Source organism: Peromyscus maniculatus, chromosome 6, assembly GCF_049852395.1.
Source record: "Peromyscus maniculatus bairdii isolate BWxNUB_F1_BW_parent chromosome 6, HU_Pman_BW_mat_3.1, whole genome shotgun sequence".
In the NCBI taxonomy this organism is placed as follows: Eukaryota; Metazoa; Chordata; class Mammalia; order Rodentia; family Cricetidae; genus Peromyscus; species Peromyscus maniculatus.
In genome coordinates, this window is record NC_134857.1 from 128,724,117 (window position 1) to 128,743,063 (window position 18,947).

Consider the following 18,947-nt stretch of genomic DNA (forward strand, 5'->3'; position numbering starts at 1 on the left):
AAAAGTCAGTATACATTTTCTTCTCTTGTCTGGATTTATGGTTCTAGCAAGTTCCAAAGGTAATGAGGAGCATGGAAACTCATCTTTTGAACAATCTCTTGATTAGAGATTATATTGAAACCAGTACTAAAGACATGTAACTCAAAACACATTTCTTGACACATAGGCTATTAGAGCATAATAGCAGACGCGGGTGATGGTATTATCTCCAAAAGGGTACAAGAGGGGTGGGTGGAGAATGGGAAAACAATGTCTAACAATCTCATTTGCTTAAAATTTACTTCTCATTTAGTTTAGAGCTCACTGATTTCCACCCCTATTAAAGTATGAAGTTTTAAATTAAGTATTTGGCATCAACTGTAGAAATGGGTTATTCTATCTCAACACTTATTGAATGAATAAACATTTTACTTCCATTTAATTAATGTCCTTTAAATAAATTGAATGATTGGTTTTTTTTAATTTTCCGCTTCCTCTCCCAAACTCTGCACGGCAGGCACATTTATGATTTTACCTATTGCATTTGGCGGGTGCCCTATGTACTCTGTGCTCCAACCAGGAACAGTCAGGGGTAATCTATGAAAGCTGAACAACACTAACGTCTCACATATTTGGTGACTGACAGAATTTTGCACAAATCTTGCTGGATACACTATGAATACTATTCCCATTCTCCTTCTCCCCTGTATTAGGTGCCATGGGAAACATTTAAATTGTGGTATGGCCTGCACATTTATGCCAGGATTACTATAAAGTATGTAATGAGTAACATGAATATTTCCCACAGGCCATTTCTTCACCAGAACAGCCCCAAACTTCAAATGACATCAAAATACTACAACAAATCCAGACTGAAATACCACAAACTGAGCTTCCATTAACAAGATCTCCAAATGAACGCAGTTGCTTTTCAGTCACAAAGAAGGGAAGTGAAACAGACAGGTCAGAAAATGGAATCAAACCCGAAAGAGAAAGGTTTAAATGTGGAACACTCTGCAGTGTCCAAGAGGAGCATGACCTCCTCCGAAGCACGCTCCTCCCACCATGATATTTTAGCTCCCATCAGGACAAAAGTAATGGAGATAGGTGAGTTTGGTTGGACTGGAACCTTGACAATGGAGACTTAAAATCTTCCTCTCAGGTATCTGTCACAGTAATAAATCTAACACGTGTGGGCAGTGTGTTAAGTAAGTCCTAAAACTATATCCTTTGGTGGTATATGTTCAGAGATATCTTATGTTTACTAGTTATATACTATGCTTGATTGGTTTATATGGAATAGACCAATATTAAGGGGCAACAGAATCTCTTCTTCGATTTTTTTTGTAAAGAGATTTCTCCTAGAAATATGTGAAACAGATATTATTAGCTCTAAAATTAATTGCAGAACAGCAATCGGCACTAAACAATTTAAATTGCTATAATATATTTAAAGGAGGGAAGAGTAAGGTAAGAAGAATGGCTCGTTAAAATCTGCAAGACAGCTAAATATGTATTAGTAAAACGCCACAGGAAAACTCATTTCTCACACTAACTTTCCTCAGCCAATGAGCAAGCTAGAACATTAATACTGCTGTGGTTTTGCTCTTACTATTACAGTCTGTATGTTAACAATTCTAGGATATAATTTCTAGAAAATAAGGGAAGCCATGACTTTTGATGGCTTAAAATGCTTTAAAATAAATAAAGAGCTAGCTTTCTCTATTTATAAAAATTCATCAATAAATGCAGAGTGTTAAACTGCTAATCAGAAAATGCAATACAGATCCAGAATGGGGTGGTTGTGGTGGTGGACATCTTGAGTGCCCTCACTCGGGCAGGTGAGGCAGGTGGATCTCTGTGAATTCAAGGCCAGCATGTCCACAGAACGCTCCAGACAAACAAAGGCTACCCAGGAAAACCCTTTCTCAAAACAACAACAACAAATGAACCAACCAAAACCAAAATGACAATAACAAAGGAATAAGGGCTTTCTCTATCATATATGTATGTGTGTTCAAACTTTGAATGATAGACTCATTAAATGTACAATGGTAAAAGCAATGTGAAAGTATCAATTTACTTGGAATAATATCAGAATAATTTATAGTAAACTCCAAAGTGCTAATGTATACCTGCATTGCATTCCTGATTATAAATAAAGTTTTACAACACAGTGGTGAGAACTGGTAGAAAAGCTTATTCCACTCCACTTCAGCAGTATGGGTCTACGGGGCAGGGGGCAGAGAGTAACCAAACAAGACAGAAGAAAAGGTCAAATGTGAACCTGAATTAGTGACTACAAAACAAACCTTACTGTTTATTTTTCTCTCTTTTTTTCCTTTGGTTTTTTCGAGACATGGTTTCTTTGTGTAGCCCTGGATGTCCTGGAACTCACTCTGTAGTCCAGGCTGGCCTCAAACTCACAGAGATCTGCCTGCCTCTGCTTCCCAAGTGCTGGGATTAAAGGTGTGCACCACCACACCCAGCAATCTCACTGTTCTTTACAACTAGCATTAAACGTCTATTCTGTGTGCTTACTTGATCTGGTTACCAGAAGGTAAAATTTATTGCAAGCTTTTTTATTCATTACCATTTCAGATTAAAGGCTCATTTAAAAGCCATGGTGGGTGGTGGCACACCTCTAATTCCCTCATTCAGGAGACTCAGGGAGTTATGGCCCACCCTCTAAGAAAACACCTAGTTTCGTTGATCTTCATCCTCTCTGTCCAAGACCAAAAAGTAAATGTAAAGTTGTAAAGTATTCATGCAAGTCCTCAAGTCATACAAAAAGCAGTAACACATTGTCTTCAGAGAAAAATGACAGTCCATGATCCAAACAAGGGACACAGTATGAACGGGGTAAACCTTATACATGAGAAAGTGTCTGCAGAAACAAGATTATGGACAGGTGCCCTCCTCTGATGTCATCTAGTGAGAGAAGGGCTGGCCTCACAAACGTCCGTTTTACGGGAGACCCCCAGGTCCCTGCAGTAACAGCCCTCTGACACAACCCTCGCTTCTTCTTCCTCCATCTAGGTGGGGCCGTAAGGGACAGTTAGACAGCTTGTGTTATAAGTTATTTTATAATGTATTAGTCTTTCACACACAGCAACTGTGAATGTTTAATATGGCTCATTTTGGGATTCTGTATTGTTTTGCCAATAATCTCCCCTTTCTGTAAGGAGCTCTTCATTTTGCATGTTGATCAGTAAGCCACATGCAAAGCATGTGTTAATTAGAGCTGTAGTGGTTATCTGTTATTGTACTAAGATTCAAGAATCTATAGCAGCAACTCTCAGACCTATAGTTAAATTCCAAGTAGCTGTCTATAAACAAAGTCAGCCAAGAGCAAGAGAATTCGTGAAACCCACCGCCAAGACCCAGAAAATAAACTCAGTATATTTTGCACAGAAATGACAAGTCAGGAGCTTCTGAGTTATTTATTTTTCCTCATATGCATTTCATCCTAATGGATAAATGGTTGATAAACCTGGCACCACAGATAGATGAAAGCACTTGGGATAAGCAGCCTATGGGACACTGAATGCAGTTTCTCAGAAGCTGCAGGCTTGGATCCTGTGGGAAAGTATGAGTATACCAAATAACCCAAGCAAGCATTTACATTGACGACAGACCATACCAACTCCCCAATCCCACAAAACATCTATTCAGAAGAAAACACACAGTGAGCTAAGTTCACTACTATGAAAATACGACTAGCATGGAAGAGAGACCTCAAGGTCTGAGAAAGGTAAGTATAAAGTTTATTGTTGTCTTAAAGAGATATCAGTAATTGTATACTAATTAAATTAAAAAAAAACTTCCTAGAGCTCTGACGTGGACACGGGGCCTCTTTACGAAGACTGATTGATCAATATAAAGGCTGAGAGGTTTTTATGTCAAGGAGACTACACACCAACAGAAATCTATAATCATGAAGTCTGCCAGAACCATGGTTGCATTTTAATGGATTCTTCTGGCTAACGTCTGAGCTTTGATACTCACCACGTCTTATAGTAATGTTCTGTATGTGGTGTGTGTGTGTGTGTGTGTGTGTGTGTGTGTGCGCGTGCACGCGTGCGTGCACACGCACTCACGTGCAAGAGAAAGAGAAAGCCTACATGTATTTTCCTTTGTTTAAATAGTTCATATACAATTGATATCTATTAGTATATTTGCAAATAAGCCAGTTTATCCATTTTAAATAACAGAATGGAGCTTCAAAGTTACTGAAAACTGAAATTTCATATCCAGGTGTGATGACTCAGAGCTTATAATTCTAGCACTTGGGCGGGAGTGGGGAGACAGTAAAACTGAGGACTGGAGACTAGCCAGGTGTACACAGCCAAACTCTGTCCTAGAAAAACAAAACAACAACAAAAAGATGTAAAAACACATTTCACTAAGGAATTAATCATTCAAGACATAATTGGTGGTTTTAGCCTCTGTGCCAAGTAGCTCTACCTTTCTCAGAGGCTCATCATACTTAAAACGGGAAGAAAAGGACATCATATCATTAGTTTTAAGAACACATAGGAAGAATACGCATGCAGCAATGGAACCAAATATGGTGTCCACAAGGAAAGCTTCTGATTCACCAAGTGCAGTGGAGGCAGAGGGCCCCCTTCCCACCTTGTGTTGATAACCTGGTGTTCAACAATACTATTTAAAGAGACACCTCAGCCTAATGCTACTCCAACAGAGGGTGCCTGGCAATTGCTCTGGCAGGCAGCAGAGTGAGAACACAGAACAATCTTCCTACCAGGCGCACCTGAGTTTCCGGTGCCCAGCAGGCTGCACCCAAGTGTCATAGAGATTCAGACCCTCCAACAAAACTGTAATTTGCTTATTAACCAAAGCTTCAGAGTGGAGCAGAAATCTCTTTGTTACTTACTTGAAAGAGTTCTAACTGTTTTATGTGAAGGTGTCCCCACAATTATTTTCAAAGATTGTTATAAAGCCACCATTATCTGTAACAGTGACTGTCCAATAATTTATTCAAGTATAAATAAATCTTTTCAAGGAAAGAATTTAATTCAACTTTTTTAGGATGAACTACTGAGAATATTTTAAAGACAAGCATACAAATTAAATATTTCTCATATTTACTAATACAGGTACTGTTCACTCTTCTAAATGATCAAGAAAATAGAAAACAGAGTAACAATAATTTCACTTCCACAATCTGGAATGGAAACCCAGTGACCTGATTCTTAACTGATGAGGTGGTAATGGTGGAAAACAGGAACGAAGGCTCTGGCATGCAAAGCAAACACAACAGTTTGTGTCCCTCACCTTATGCAGAAAGGTAGCTTTGCAATTCAATGAAGAATTTCTAGTGTATCTATTTGAGCTTTCCAAAAAGAAATTTTCTATGTTAAAAAAAACAAAAATGCCTCTCTTTGGTACACCATTCAAAGATTCACTTTTTGAGAGCTCATAGATAGAAAAATTCACCAAACTACTTGAGGCTTTGTGTTTCCAGAGTCAACTGGTTGTATGTGCACAATAATTACTCATTGAGAATCCAGCTGCAAAAACACTGCCTCCCTGGTTTTCTTATGGTTCTTCCAACTACACCAGTCAAATATGACAGACTTCCTGATGATTTACATCTTGACATACAATGAATAGGGTACTTACAAGCTTCCACTATGAAAATGTTTTTGAAATCATCTCAATCTTGTCTTCCCCTTTTCAATAGTGTTTATGTTCAAACTGTCACTCTGCTGATTAAATAATTGTAAGCCACAAGTACACGGCTGTTTAAAAATGGGGCTTCAGCTGCTCTTTTTGGAATTATTCCTTTATTGATGCCAATACCCCATATACCTTTTCAAGATCTGATAATAGTGGTAGACAGGTCAACAACATCCATTCCCCAAATTTAAATTTTTTTCAGTATCTAAATCCTTTCGAAGTATAGCAGCAACAAGAAAGGAGTCCTCGTGTACTCAGAACCAATGGCAACAACTTCATATGGTATCTTGTATGCTTTTTACATCTCTAGTGAAGTTCACCTGTACAAGAACAGTAAGTTTGACACATGTAGTAGGTATTTGCTATGCACTAAATATGTGCATGTGTGTGCACGTCTGGCAAGCAAGGAACAGCAGCATTTCGCTGCCTTTCACTGCTTTATCAGTATAGTGAAAACAGGTAATCATTCATAACAAGTTCTTCACTTTCTGTTCCTGCCGGGCCTGCTTCCAGATGTCTTATGACTATTGTTGAACAAGTGGATCAACAAGAGAAATGGAGAAATGATTAGTTACTAATGTGTCATAATATATGCAGGGCACAGACAGTTCCCCTAACTTGAAACAACATGTGCAAAATGTCCTCTGTGTTTAGGGTTTCTCAGCTGAAAGAACTTGAAGCAAAGATGTTTCAGATTATTTTTATGAGTATGGAAGGCTTGCCTATTATACATAGTAAGTTGTTGGGGAGATAAGACACAAGTAAAGACTCAGAATTCATTGTTTTACGTGTACCTTAGACATAGTCAGGAGGTAACCTCACAGTATTTTCAGCAAAAGTATGCTTTGACTGCGATTCTGTCACACAGAATTCCATATGGTAGCATTTTCTGTTTGTGGTACCATGGGTATCACTATGCTATGATTCAGATTTTCTATTTTGGACGCTGAACTTGGAGAACCCCATATTGGTACCACTATGCTACGACCCAGACTTGCTCTTATAGATACTGAACTCACAGAACCTTTTTTACCAAATGAAGCAGAACACTAAACAGTAGATCTGTTCAGTGATTAGATTTGCAATCTTACACATCTCGTTTGCAATTCAGGCTTAAGCAAAAGTATCTTTGTCAAGCACTATTAATGCAACCGAGATGGTGTCGGTGTCTCAGAGTCTCAATGCTAATTCCTTAAGAACTGAAGTTAGACCACTTCTATGGAACTTTTAAAACTTTGGCGATGTTCTCTGGTGTCTCAAAAAGATCTAGCAAGCCAGTATTCACATTTGAAAATCTGCCTATAAAGACTGTCAGTTCAAATATACTGATACCTTCCATCCCAATCTCTCCTCTTAAGAATACATACTCTTATTACAGTGTGGACAATTGAGGAGGAGTGTTGGCATTTCTTTCCTTCATCCCTCATATCCTTTTCATATCCTCATATCACATGTTTGCACGGTGTCTGTACTGACCACCCCCACACAGAATGCATGTTATTCTCCTGGGTGACCTGCTAATCAAGTCAGAATCTCATTATGATACTGTGTCCCAGAGGAAGGGACACAGGAGAGAGTGGGGAAACAATGACTATTAAGTTCAAGGGTTTTTCTTCCACAAAATTTAAAAGTAAAAATAAAGCTAAATTATGTGACCCGTAGGTGTCCATTAGGCATACTTACTACTTTCTAAATACTGGAAGCCTCTGGTCAAAGCAGTGCTGGAATGGAGGTGCTGCTGATCTAGTTGGTCACAATGACAACAAATCACTGAGCTGCCATCAACTCCAAAGTGTTAAAAACACAATGCCAAGAGTTAGGTGCCTTGTGTCCAACATAGGCTGGCCTTGGCCTACGATGCTCAGTTCAGGATTTTCTTTAGCCTCACCATAGTGCAAAAGTATACATGTTTGAAAAACTCAAATTTTGGTCTTTTCCTGGACTAGAGATATACAAATCCTCCCTCACAATGACCATCAACATACCTCAGCTCCCATCTAGCTGTGTGGTTACAATGGTAAACAGCCTCCATAAGACATGTATCTGAGTTGAACATGTTTAAGTTTAGAATGGATTTACTGGGGCACATGACCCTGCTACGTTGAAGAGAATCTACCTACTTTCTGTCATTAATCAACTGGGACTTAGTAGGAGGATGAATTAAAACTCCTCAAATTCAGTGAGGCAGATGCTCTCAGATTACACTCCAATGCAGGTATTGAGGTATTCTGTCACATCTAAGTAAATACCTACTTTATACTCAGCTCTTGTAGACTGAATTACAATTCTCTAATGTAGTTAAAGATGGATCTAAAATGATGTGCACACTTAACACAAATCATGATGCATTGGACACTCAGTGGCATCACATTTTATATTGCCTTGAACTTTAATTTTCCAAATTGTGGGCAAAAAGTATTTATTCAGTTACAAATTGTGAAGAAAATATATTTTTGCCTTTTACCTTATACTTGGAATCATCTTGAGCAATGCATAAAGTAATGAAGGGAAAGGACTTGTTGAATTACAGAAAGGACCCCTATTAGACTTAGACTATGTTTACCTGAACTGTCTATGTACTGTTTGAAGAGGACAGATGTCCTCATTCAGAAATGTATCTCATTTTCAGCCAATTTTATACATGAACACACTGCTCCAAACCCATAACCTTCCCTGCAGCCACGGTTGGGTAAAGGTAAAGCTGTTCCCCTGGACATCGGAGATCATTTAGCTGTTTGGAAGGATTTCATCTACAGTTCCATGAGGACACATGGGACCACACTTAGCTAGATGCTTCTGAACTTGCATCTATCCTTTTTCTGTTGTTGCTTTTAAGGTTAAGGACCGAGAACACAGAACAAAACCCAGTTACATGTTGGGAACATTTACAAATGACATAACTGAAAAGATAGTTTCCATCCTAAATGTACAAGAATTCTCAAAACTAAACAAGAAGCCTGAGTTATGGCGGGGGGCGGGGGAGTATCTAAGAACTAACAGACACTATCTCAGGGAACACAAACAGAAAGCAGAGAGCACATGGGAATAAGTCCCACACTGCACATCATTAAGGAATTACAAATTGAAACAAGGAGATGCTTAAAAATGGCTAAGATTCAAACACTGTCAACACTAAATGCCAGAGTAAGTGTGGGGTAAGAATTCTGACCACTCTCTGGTTGTAGGGGAGCAAAATGGTAAAGCAGCTGCTTTGGAAGACAGTTTGTACACATACATAGACCTCCCACCCACCCCTTTAGAAATGTGAGTGAGGGGAAGACTGGCAGGGGACAGAACTTCTCCATGAAGTCCAGAACAGCCTAAAACTCACAATCCTCCTGCCTCAGCCTACTAAGCACCAGGATTTATAGGTAAGCCACATCAAACCCAAATGGAGGTTTCTTATAAATTTGCATGAATTTTTATTATACATTCGAGTAGTTGCACTCCTGGGCATTTACCAACATAAGCTGAAAACACAACTCCACACCAGAATCTACACACACACACACACACACACACACACACACACACACACACACACACAGAGTCGGGTTACATGGAAACATTGCACTTTCCACTCAATTTTGATGTGACCTTATACTGCTGTAAAAAACTCATTTAAAACAACATAAGGATAAGGAGCAATTACTGACTAAGTTCCAAATACATAACATTCTTTATGATTATAGGAAATACTTCAAATTTCTGAAGTCCTGAGACATAAGCTTACATTTGAAATCTTCCTTCTTTTTATTTTATGGTCTATAAAATGAAGGTATGTGTTCTAGATTCCTATATATTCTGTCATTTATAGTAAGATGATATGTAGATTTAAACATTGCAGAAAACATAATGCAATGCAGATATTAACATTAGTGAGTAAAAATCTAACAGTAATTCACAAGCTTGGCTGTGGGTAGCATCTGTTCACTTTGGAAAGACACTAACTTTAACCTTTGGCTACAGTAGCTAAAACAGGACATGTGTACACACGTATCTACCTTTGAGTCATGATTTTGAAGGCATCAGGGAGGTAGCAGTCTGTGTTCTCCATCTGAAAGGGGTCTGCATCACAGATCTTGTCGTCTGTCCGACCATAGTTAGCACTCTCAATCATGATGACATCACTGCCTGGACATCGCAGGTCTATAGAATAACCTTCACAGGATAGTTCTCGTCTAACTAACCCGAATGGTAAGGCTGCTCTGCTGAAACCTAAAAGTGAAGAAGATTAAAACAGAAAGTTAAGGTTGAACTCAAGTATTAAATAGATTATGTCAATAAGGCATTTTCAAGAGACATGTTTTACTACAGTCAAGAGGTGTCAGGATTTCATGTATTTATTCTTAATTAATTTATTCTTAATTCTCATTCTAAAGGTTACTATGAGGTACTTTTATGCATCTTTATCTGGACTCATCATCCTTATAAGACATCTTAAAATTACCTTTAAAAGTCATTTTCTCTATAGTCTAATATAAACACAACTAAATGTCTTGTGTTGGTTCAAATAAAAATGACAAATTTAACTGACTTCATGAACACTTGTCAGTTTTATATGTATCTAAACATCTAATCAAGGACGAATTGTCACAAGTGTAAAGACAACTCTTCCATACTCCATCCTTCTGTCCCATTGTTAATGTACACATATTAATTATTGGCAGAATCATTACTGTAACACTACTTTATATTAGAAGGTCTTCCTAAAATAACTATGAGAGTTATGACAATAATACATACAAGGGCACAATAACATTTTTAATTTATAGACACTGTTTTTAAAAGTGACGTCACTGACAGGAGACAGCACTGAGCCAACCCATTTCAATAAAGACCATCAAAGAGAGAAAGTTTTTTATGTTACACAATCTATAAAATGAAGTAGACTGTCTATCGCATTAGCTTTTCTACCTGTAAGACACAAGAAATGCTTACGTGCTGTATGAATTACATATGATACAACAGGTGCATGCGCTAGAAAAGAATCATGAGTGGAACCTACGTCGAGAATTTTAAGGTTTTTTTAAATTATTATTATTAATGCATGATGTATGCACTATGGGCACATGAGCGGATGTCAGAGGACAACTTTCTGTAGTTGGTTCTTTCCTTCTACGTTACGTGTGTTCTAGAGTTTAACTCAGGTCATTAGGCTTGTGTGGCAAACACCTTTCTCCACTGATCCACCTGTCCGGGCAAATCTAAGCCAGAATCCCAAACAGAGATTCCACGAATTACACTAGAGCACAGGCCGGTGGTCAGACACAGAGAAAGTGGAGGAGAGAAGACAATGATGGAGGAAGACAAGCGGCTCTAGATGCACCAGTGCGGGGAGCTACCTGGGGATGAGTCACCATAGCAACAGTCTCTCAGGCGCTGGAGTCCCGTTTCCACTTCCTTGCTCGCCACCATGGACAACATCCCTATAACAACTTTAATGTTTCATATTTGTTTGTTTTGGAGACAGGGTCTCACGCTAGCTCTACCTGGTCTGTAACTTGTTATGCAGGCAAGACTAGCCTCGAACTCAGAGATCACAGGCGTCTGCTTCCAAACTTGAGTGGTAGGGTTAAAGGTGTGAACCACCATGCTGTTTTACTATCTTATCTCTGTTGTTTTACTTCCTCTGCATCCTGTGGTCCACCCCCTATAGTTCAATTACAGGAAAAACCCCAACAAAGGAAGAAGAAACTGCTTCAGGTTATAAACTCCAGCCCAGAGTGTTGGGTGTGTCTGGATAAGTACACACTGGTGACCCCTTCTCTGTCTCTGCTGCACAATGCCCTCACTACTTCAAAGCCTTCTAAGGTGCCTCATCCTATAAAAGGGTTCCTGTACCACATACTCATATATCAGCACAAAAGCATTCCTCTAGACTCCAGAGGGAAGAAAATAATTAGATATTCTACAATAATTAGATAACCTACAAGCATTTCAGGAAGTACGACAATCCCCAAATCTGGGGAGGTCCCCCTAAAGTCCATGATAATATGAGAACACTGGACATAAGGAGGTGTGTGCAATTAACAAGGATGGACATAAAGCTTGGCGACTCAGGGTACAATCGTTACCTGGACAAATGTATAAAAGGTATTTCTTCCCCTACAAGGTCTGATACATTTGACCCCTTTTCTGATCCTGTATTTTAAAAGCAACTTAACTAATACTGCTACATTTGTCTTATTTAAAAATATTTGTATGGCTTCACAAGCTCTTATTTATTTCTGGGGAAAGCAACGAGCAAATTCAAACAAGTGACATCAATAAAATTTTAGAGTGTAACCTACATTAAAGGCTGAGGTGATTTGCAATTATAATTCCATAATAGAGCAGAATAAATCATATTATTAGAAAATCTTAGGAATATTAGAACATGCTATTAAAAGACTGGCTTGGAGCATAGTTCAAACTAGGTACTATTTTATTTAAAAAAAAAACCCAAACCCAGAATTGATTACAAAGTTCTGTGATTTCTAAGCTGTGCCTTTTAATTTTGGTTTTTGTCAGTGTGCAGGAGTCTGAGTATGGATCTAAGTGAATTTTCTTCTGCTTGTGAAAGCTACCCAAGGAACAATATAGCCCAGTGTCTTGCTGTTTTGTTAACACAGAGGAAATTTCACAGCCTACATCACAGTCACCCAAAATGGTCAAGTAAGGGAAGGAATGATCAGCATTCTTTAATTATTTAGGGGATGTCTAGTATGGAATCCACAGCAAGAAGCAGATCAGGGTTCTTGTGTTTCCACTGCAAAGAACTCAGGAGTTTGCTACAGCAACTACTGTTTACCTAAAGTTACAATGTCTGTTGTTTCAGATCATAAATCATCTCTTTGCCGAATTCTGGTTCTTTCCTGTTTTCTTTGAACTTTTGTCTTTACCAACATGCTCACTGGTCACACATGATGCTCATCTTTAACACATATCTACCTGCTAGACTCTGATAAGGTTCTTAGTTACAATTCCATTGCCCTGTATCTGTATGGCTTCAATGAATGGTACAGAATCATAATGAAAAGGATACTTGTAGAATTGTACATACACAGTCTAATACAAAGCAGATAATGAATAGATTCATCCATACGAAAAGAACAATAGGCACTTAAATCTTTGTGTATGGGGGGGTGGGGGATCTTAAAAACTTGAGCCAAAACTCTATTTTCCTAAGTTCTCACTTCCTTTTCTGAACAAATAAAATTAGTTAAAAATTGTGTGAGATTTTCCCAGGTTATGAGTCTAAACAATCCTTCTAAACATATGCATGATGTTTTGTTGTATGATATTTTGTTTGTGCTCTGACAATTAAAGCTTTCCTGGAGATCAGCAGGCAGAGCGAGCCACTAGTTAACCATAGAGGCCAGGCAGTGGTGGCACACACCTTTAATCCCAGCACTTGGAAGGAGGAAGCATGAAGATCAGGCGTTCAAGGCCACCCTGGGCTACAGGATATTGAACCAGTCTAAGAGAGAAACAGAGCCAGGTAGTGATGGGGCACACCTTTAATCACAGCACTATGGAATATAAGATGGGTGGAGACAGGATCTTGACCCCCATTCAATCAGAGAATTCATAGAGGTAAAAAGTCTCTAGTGGCTGCTGCTCTGCTTCTCTGATGTCTAGGCAAACTTTATTTGTCAGAACACAAACAAAATATCATACAACAATGTTTCAATTTTTTTCCTAGGGACCCCCAATCAATAAAGCATCCGCTCTACTTCTCTGAGCTGTGGACATCAGGCATTGGATGCAGTGTGGAGGGACAATGCAGATGATAAGGAACTGTCCAGAAAATTCTCAAAAGTGTCTTATAAACTAGACAGAGTTCCTTTGTCACAGGACAGCTCCTCTCTGGATTAGCTATTTTAACCAAAGACTTATGGGGCAGGAGAAAACACAGAGATGTCAATTACAGAAAACTTCATACACATTTTTAAGAAAAAGGTGATCTGTGCCTCCTTCAGTCACCCCACATTGCTTCCATGAAAACTTGAGTGAATGTTAACCTCTTGATACTTGACATATAAGGTCACAAGAAGTCAGAACATCTTCAGTAAAACTCAGGGTTTTCACTAAGGAAAACCAACGAATGACAAAAAACATATTCCTGGCAAAACCACACGCAGTGACTCCTTGTTCTTCCTGAGTTACAGACAGCAATCGCCATGGGTGTGGCTGTCATTTCTTAACGCCACTTCTTCCTTTACATGACTTTTATTCACAAGTGGCCATCCTAGAATACGTATCACTGAATGGGATCACGCCAGAAGAGTCACCGGTAACATCTTCTAAGAGGGCACAGCTTGCAGCTCTACTCCAGACCCAGGGAGTCAGGATCTCGGAGCAGAGGAAACGGAGACGTGTGTATTTGTTGAGGAAAACACTCATTTACTTCCACCAGTGATAGAGTGAAGATGTGCCAAGACCGTCTCTGAGGTCTTTTAAAAATAGTTTTATTTCTCTACTGAGACTGTGTATTTGTTAACTCTCTGTCATCATAATTCCTCTTAATTCTCTAATATGGTTTTATTCTAATCTTTGAACATATCCATAATAGCTGCTTTGAAATGTTTACCAGCTAAATCTATCATCTGGGCCTCTATCTAAGGCGGCTTCTGCTAGATGTGTTTTCTCCTGAGTATGGGTCAACCTTCTTGTTTGCATATCTCATAAAACTGTTGTTGAAAACTGTGCTTTTTAGACAACATCCTGCTGGCAACTCTGACTTTAGCTTTTCTTCCCCGAGCTGCTGGCGCTGCGGCACTGTCTTCAGGGCCTGGCACAGATCCACAGCTCTGACTCCTCCTGACTGCACAGTCACCTGGTCTCTGCCCCGTGCTCTAGTTTCCAGCCTGGATTCATACAGATCACCCATCTCTGTGTGCAGCTCTATGGTCAACCAAAGACTGAGCACAATTGCACAGAAGCTAGGAGCCCTTGGGAGTGTCTCCACACTCGGCTGGTCTGAGCGGGAGAAGACATCACTGAGGCCTTCTGAAGTTAGCCTTGGGGACTCCTTCCTGCCAAGTCCTCGCCCCTCCTCTCCTGTCTTATCACTCTTCCTAGCTGGACAAGCAAGCATGGAAAAGACACAGCTCCCATTGTTTCCAGGATCTGCCTACCGGACATTTGAGAATGCATGCCTGCACTGTCCTCTCAACTGAAACCCCCATCAAATGAAGCTAGGGAGCTAGGAGGCACCCCCATGGGCACTTTCAGTGACAATAGCACTGGACTATCGTTTCCATCCTCAACTCCAAAGCCCGTCAAGTCCACCTGGCAGCAAAGCCACAGCTTAATAGGAACAGTGTTGCCCTGCAAAAATGCTACCATGGTGGAGTGAGGAGAGATGGGTAAGTGGGGGCTTAATGCTGGAGGGCTGTGGGTCCTACTGTTCCTGGTGGAAGTTCAGTAAATTTTCACAAACAAATGCTCACCATTGCCTGTCTGTCTGGCTTTGGTTCATTTCCACAGTCCCAAATAGCCACTGCCGAGAATTTTATCTCACCACTGTCAGAAACCCCTCTGAAGATATTTCAAATGTTTAGTGGCTAACGATCCTTCAAAAACCCTTATTGATGGGAACTATTAAGGTCACTGTTTTACAGAGGAATAAATAGAGGCTATGGAAGATTTAAGTTTCCCATGGTTCCACATGCTGGACGGATGTTCTGACAAGGTGCTTTCCTGACTCTCCACATCATGACAGCCATCAGCAGTAGGTCTCGCTACGGAGGGTGTAGTTATGGTGTGCTGTGTGCTGTCAGTCTTGGGGGAGAACAGGAGGAGAAAAGAAAACTGCGCATGATGGTCAAGTACTCTGTTAAATGGCCACACGATCAACATCACAAAATCCCTAAATTAAAGCCTTGTAACCACATGTTCACTGCATGTATTCCTAGCTGTACTTGCAATCTATTTTTATTTCAATGCCCCCCCCTCAAAAAAGCATTCCAACTGGCAAAGTGTAATCCAATCCATCTTGCAATGCTGACAATTGAAGAAAGAACTTGTGGGAGGATTCTGTGAGGGGGAAAATCAATACTGCATCTTGGTGCGGCGCAAATGTGGATACTGCCAAAGAGTGGCGCTCGGAGTGAAATGAACTGCTTTGCTCTGGTTCTCCTCTCGGAACAAATGATTCTACAAAGACAGTTTCTTCCCCCCAAGCTATAAAATGTCAAGCAATAACTCTCCCTGCTCTAGGCTAGTGATTGGAGTAAATACCTCTGGGCAACAGGTGCAGGGACTTGGGTCTGAAATCATCTGCATTTAGGAGGCAGCTCCCGGTAACAGACGCACTGCTAGGATGGTAACCTGCAAGGTCAGAACTGGAATGCCACCACTGCTGTCACATCCTTCATAAGCATCTTTGCAAGATAATACGGTGCTTTGTCAACAAACAGCACATTGTTGGACTTGAAGCCTGTGGTAATAGCCACTTGGCCATTCTACCTTATCTCCATTCAGGCTTGTACACATTGCTGTAGGAATCGTCCCTATAAAACGGGTTCTTATTAACTAGAATATAAAAACCTCGCCTTCCCTGGTACTGCTAGTCTCAACTATTCTGAATTAACCCCTGTCATGGAGGGTACTGCTCATGCTGTCTTCAGGTCCTGGTGAGAACAGCGGCTTTTGATTATTCGGGACCTCCATGGAACTGGAGCTGTGACTTCTAGCTGCACTGAGACATTAACTCGGGCCACCACTTATTACTAGTGCTGGCCTATGAAATCTCGGAATTACTTCCATTTATATATGCTAATGAGGACTCTTCCTGCAATGAAAGAGTGCTAAGAGCAAGTCTCAAAGAGAAATTAGTTCACTAATAGTTCAACAGTTCCGTTTACCTCTGCATATTCATGGTGTCAATGAAACACAATTTTTAAAATCTCAAGTGCGTAAGAAAACTCTTTATGTTTAAAGGTAAGATGTTAGAGACATGATTTCCGGTCGGTTTGTGGGAGCTTGATGCTCTTCACTTTCTTGACGACTCCAATGTTTAAAATAACTTTATCAGCGCTGATGAGATGGCTCATTGATAAAGGTACTTGCTGAGAAGCCTGAAGACCTGAGTTCAAACTCTGGGACCCACTCGTCAGAAAGAGAAACCTGACTCATAAAAATTATCCTCTACACCCGTAAGCTATCCTTTGACCTCCAAGGCATGCTCTCTCTCTCTCTCTCTCTCTCTCTCTCTCTCTCTCTCTCTCTCTCTCTCTCTCTCTCTCTCTCACACACACACACACACACACACACACACAAACAGATATGAATACATATGCATTAAAAAGGAGTATCTATTTAAACTAAGACACCAAGGTTTCTGTGTCTACTGATATACAATTCCTTTGAGGTGTATGTGGTGAGAGGCTTAAACTATGACTTGTGGATAGTATGAAACCTTTCACCTATGGCCTTGTTTTAATACTAACAATAAGGAGAACAAAAGGATACAACTCCCATTGCCCAGCATAGGGACACTGGTCTAGAAAATGCAGGAGTCTGTATGTAAAGATTGTGTGAAACCCAAAACAAAAAGACAGTATTCTTACAACAGAAAACATTCCTTGCATTTAGAATAATGTGACTACACCACTCAATACAGAGAGGCACAACATGCTTTAGCTTCTTAAATCATTTTTGTTTCTTTTTCGACATAGGGTTTCTCTGTGTAGTCCTAGATGTCCTAGAACTTATAGACCAGGCTGGCCTTGAACTCACAAAGATCTGCCTGCCTCGGCATCCTGAAAGCGGGGATTAAAGGAATGTACTGGTTACCACAACCGGCTTTGGTTTCTTAAATCTTACTACACTTATTTAATTCAATGTGTGTGTGTGTGTGTGTGTGTGTGTGTGTGTGTGTGTGTCCATGTGCACACACACATGCACACACCTGTAGCCAGAAGACAAGCCATGGGAGTCAGTTCTCTTCTCCTGCCATGTGTGCCCATGGATGGAACTCTGGTCATCAAGCTTGGCTGGCATCAAGCATCTTTACCCACGGAGCCACCTGCCCATGCTCTGCCTTAGCTTTCCATGTCATTTGGGTTTAGAATCAGTCACTTATTTTAGAGTAAAAAAAAGTTCACTTGATGTTTAAAAATTATAAAGTATTTCAAAAAAGCTTACTTTTTAAAAATATTTATAGTAACTTAAATAAAATCAATTTAAATCCAAAAATCCTATAGTTTTCTTTGGAAATATATTGTTTAAAAACTTAAAAGTAAGTCGGGTGTGGTGGCACACGCTTTTAATCCCAGCACTTGGGGGCAGAGGCAGGCAGATCTCTGTGAGGCCAGCCTGTCTACAGATCGAGTTCCAGAGCAGCCAGGGCTACACAGAGAAACCATGTCTCGAAAACAAAAACAAAATTTAAATTAAATAAATTTATAATGAAAAACTGAAAAAAATATAATTACATAAACTACATGGGGCAAAAATTCTGACATTTGTGAAGTTTCACTAATCCTGGTGAACCTCCAATGTCAAAGTGTGGGAACCCCTCCAGCTGTTAGGTTAAAAACTAACACTTCGAAAATCTTCTCCATATTCTGAGAAAAGAACTCATTATGAGTCCTACAAAACATCTGGGATTAAAGTACTTATTAGAACGAAATTGATCTCTCTCTCTCTCTTAAAAACTTCCAAATTATCCACCACTGAGTAATAATTCACAAGTGTCATTAAAACACAGCAGTCTGCGTTATAAAACATGACAGGTTTAATCCTGCACTTTAAAGGAAAAACTCCCAGCAAGGATGTCTACAAAAATAACATAAGCCACAGGAAGAGGTGTTTTTAAGAGTCTCAGCATGCAACCATAACTTCTCCAAAGTTCACAAAGACAGACTTCCTTAATTCCAGTCTGCTTCAGAAACCTTGCCAATGGATTTCATATTTCATATTCAGACTCTCAGTATTGTGGAGTTACCCATAGCCTGTAGCTTGGTTGGTAGATTCCTTTTTCAGCATACAGGAAGCTCTGCATCCACCACCCCAGGACCTCATATTTAGGTACTATGGTGTATGCCTGTAACCCCAGCAATGGAGGAGACAGAAGAATCGGAAGTTCAAAGCCATGCTCAGCTGCACATTCAATCTGAGGTCAGCCCGGGCTACCTGAAACCCTGTCTCAAAAACAAAGGAAAAAGAATTCAAACAAACAAAAACAATCCAAGGCTTCCCTGACAACAGAAAGGAAAGGCTGGCCTCAGGCTTAGATATTCACACTGCACCTACTGTGTCCTACTGCTCCTGTG

The 18,947-nt window shown here is 39.9% G+C and overlaps 1 protein-coding gene across 45 annotated transcripts in view; it reads right to left on the minus strand.

The window, feature by feature from the left end:
• The window catches only part of Adgrl2 (adhesion G protein-coupled receptor L2), a 647,549-nt gene that overhangs the window by 74,582 nt on the left and 554,020 nt on the right, over nt 1-18,947 (minus strand). For all 45 annotated transcript variants that reach the window (XM_076575175.1, XM_076575176.1, XM_076575178.1 and 42 more), the window contains one exon: nt 9,687-9,900. In XM_076575175.1, the coding sequence (XP_076431290.1) occupies nt 9,687-9,900 (214 nt within the window). The remainder of the gene's footprint in view (nt 1-9,686; nt 9,901-18,947) is intronic.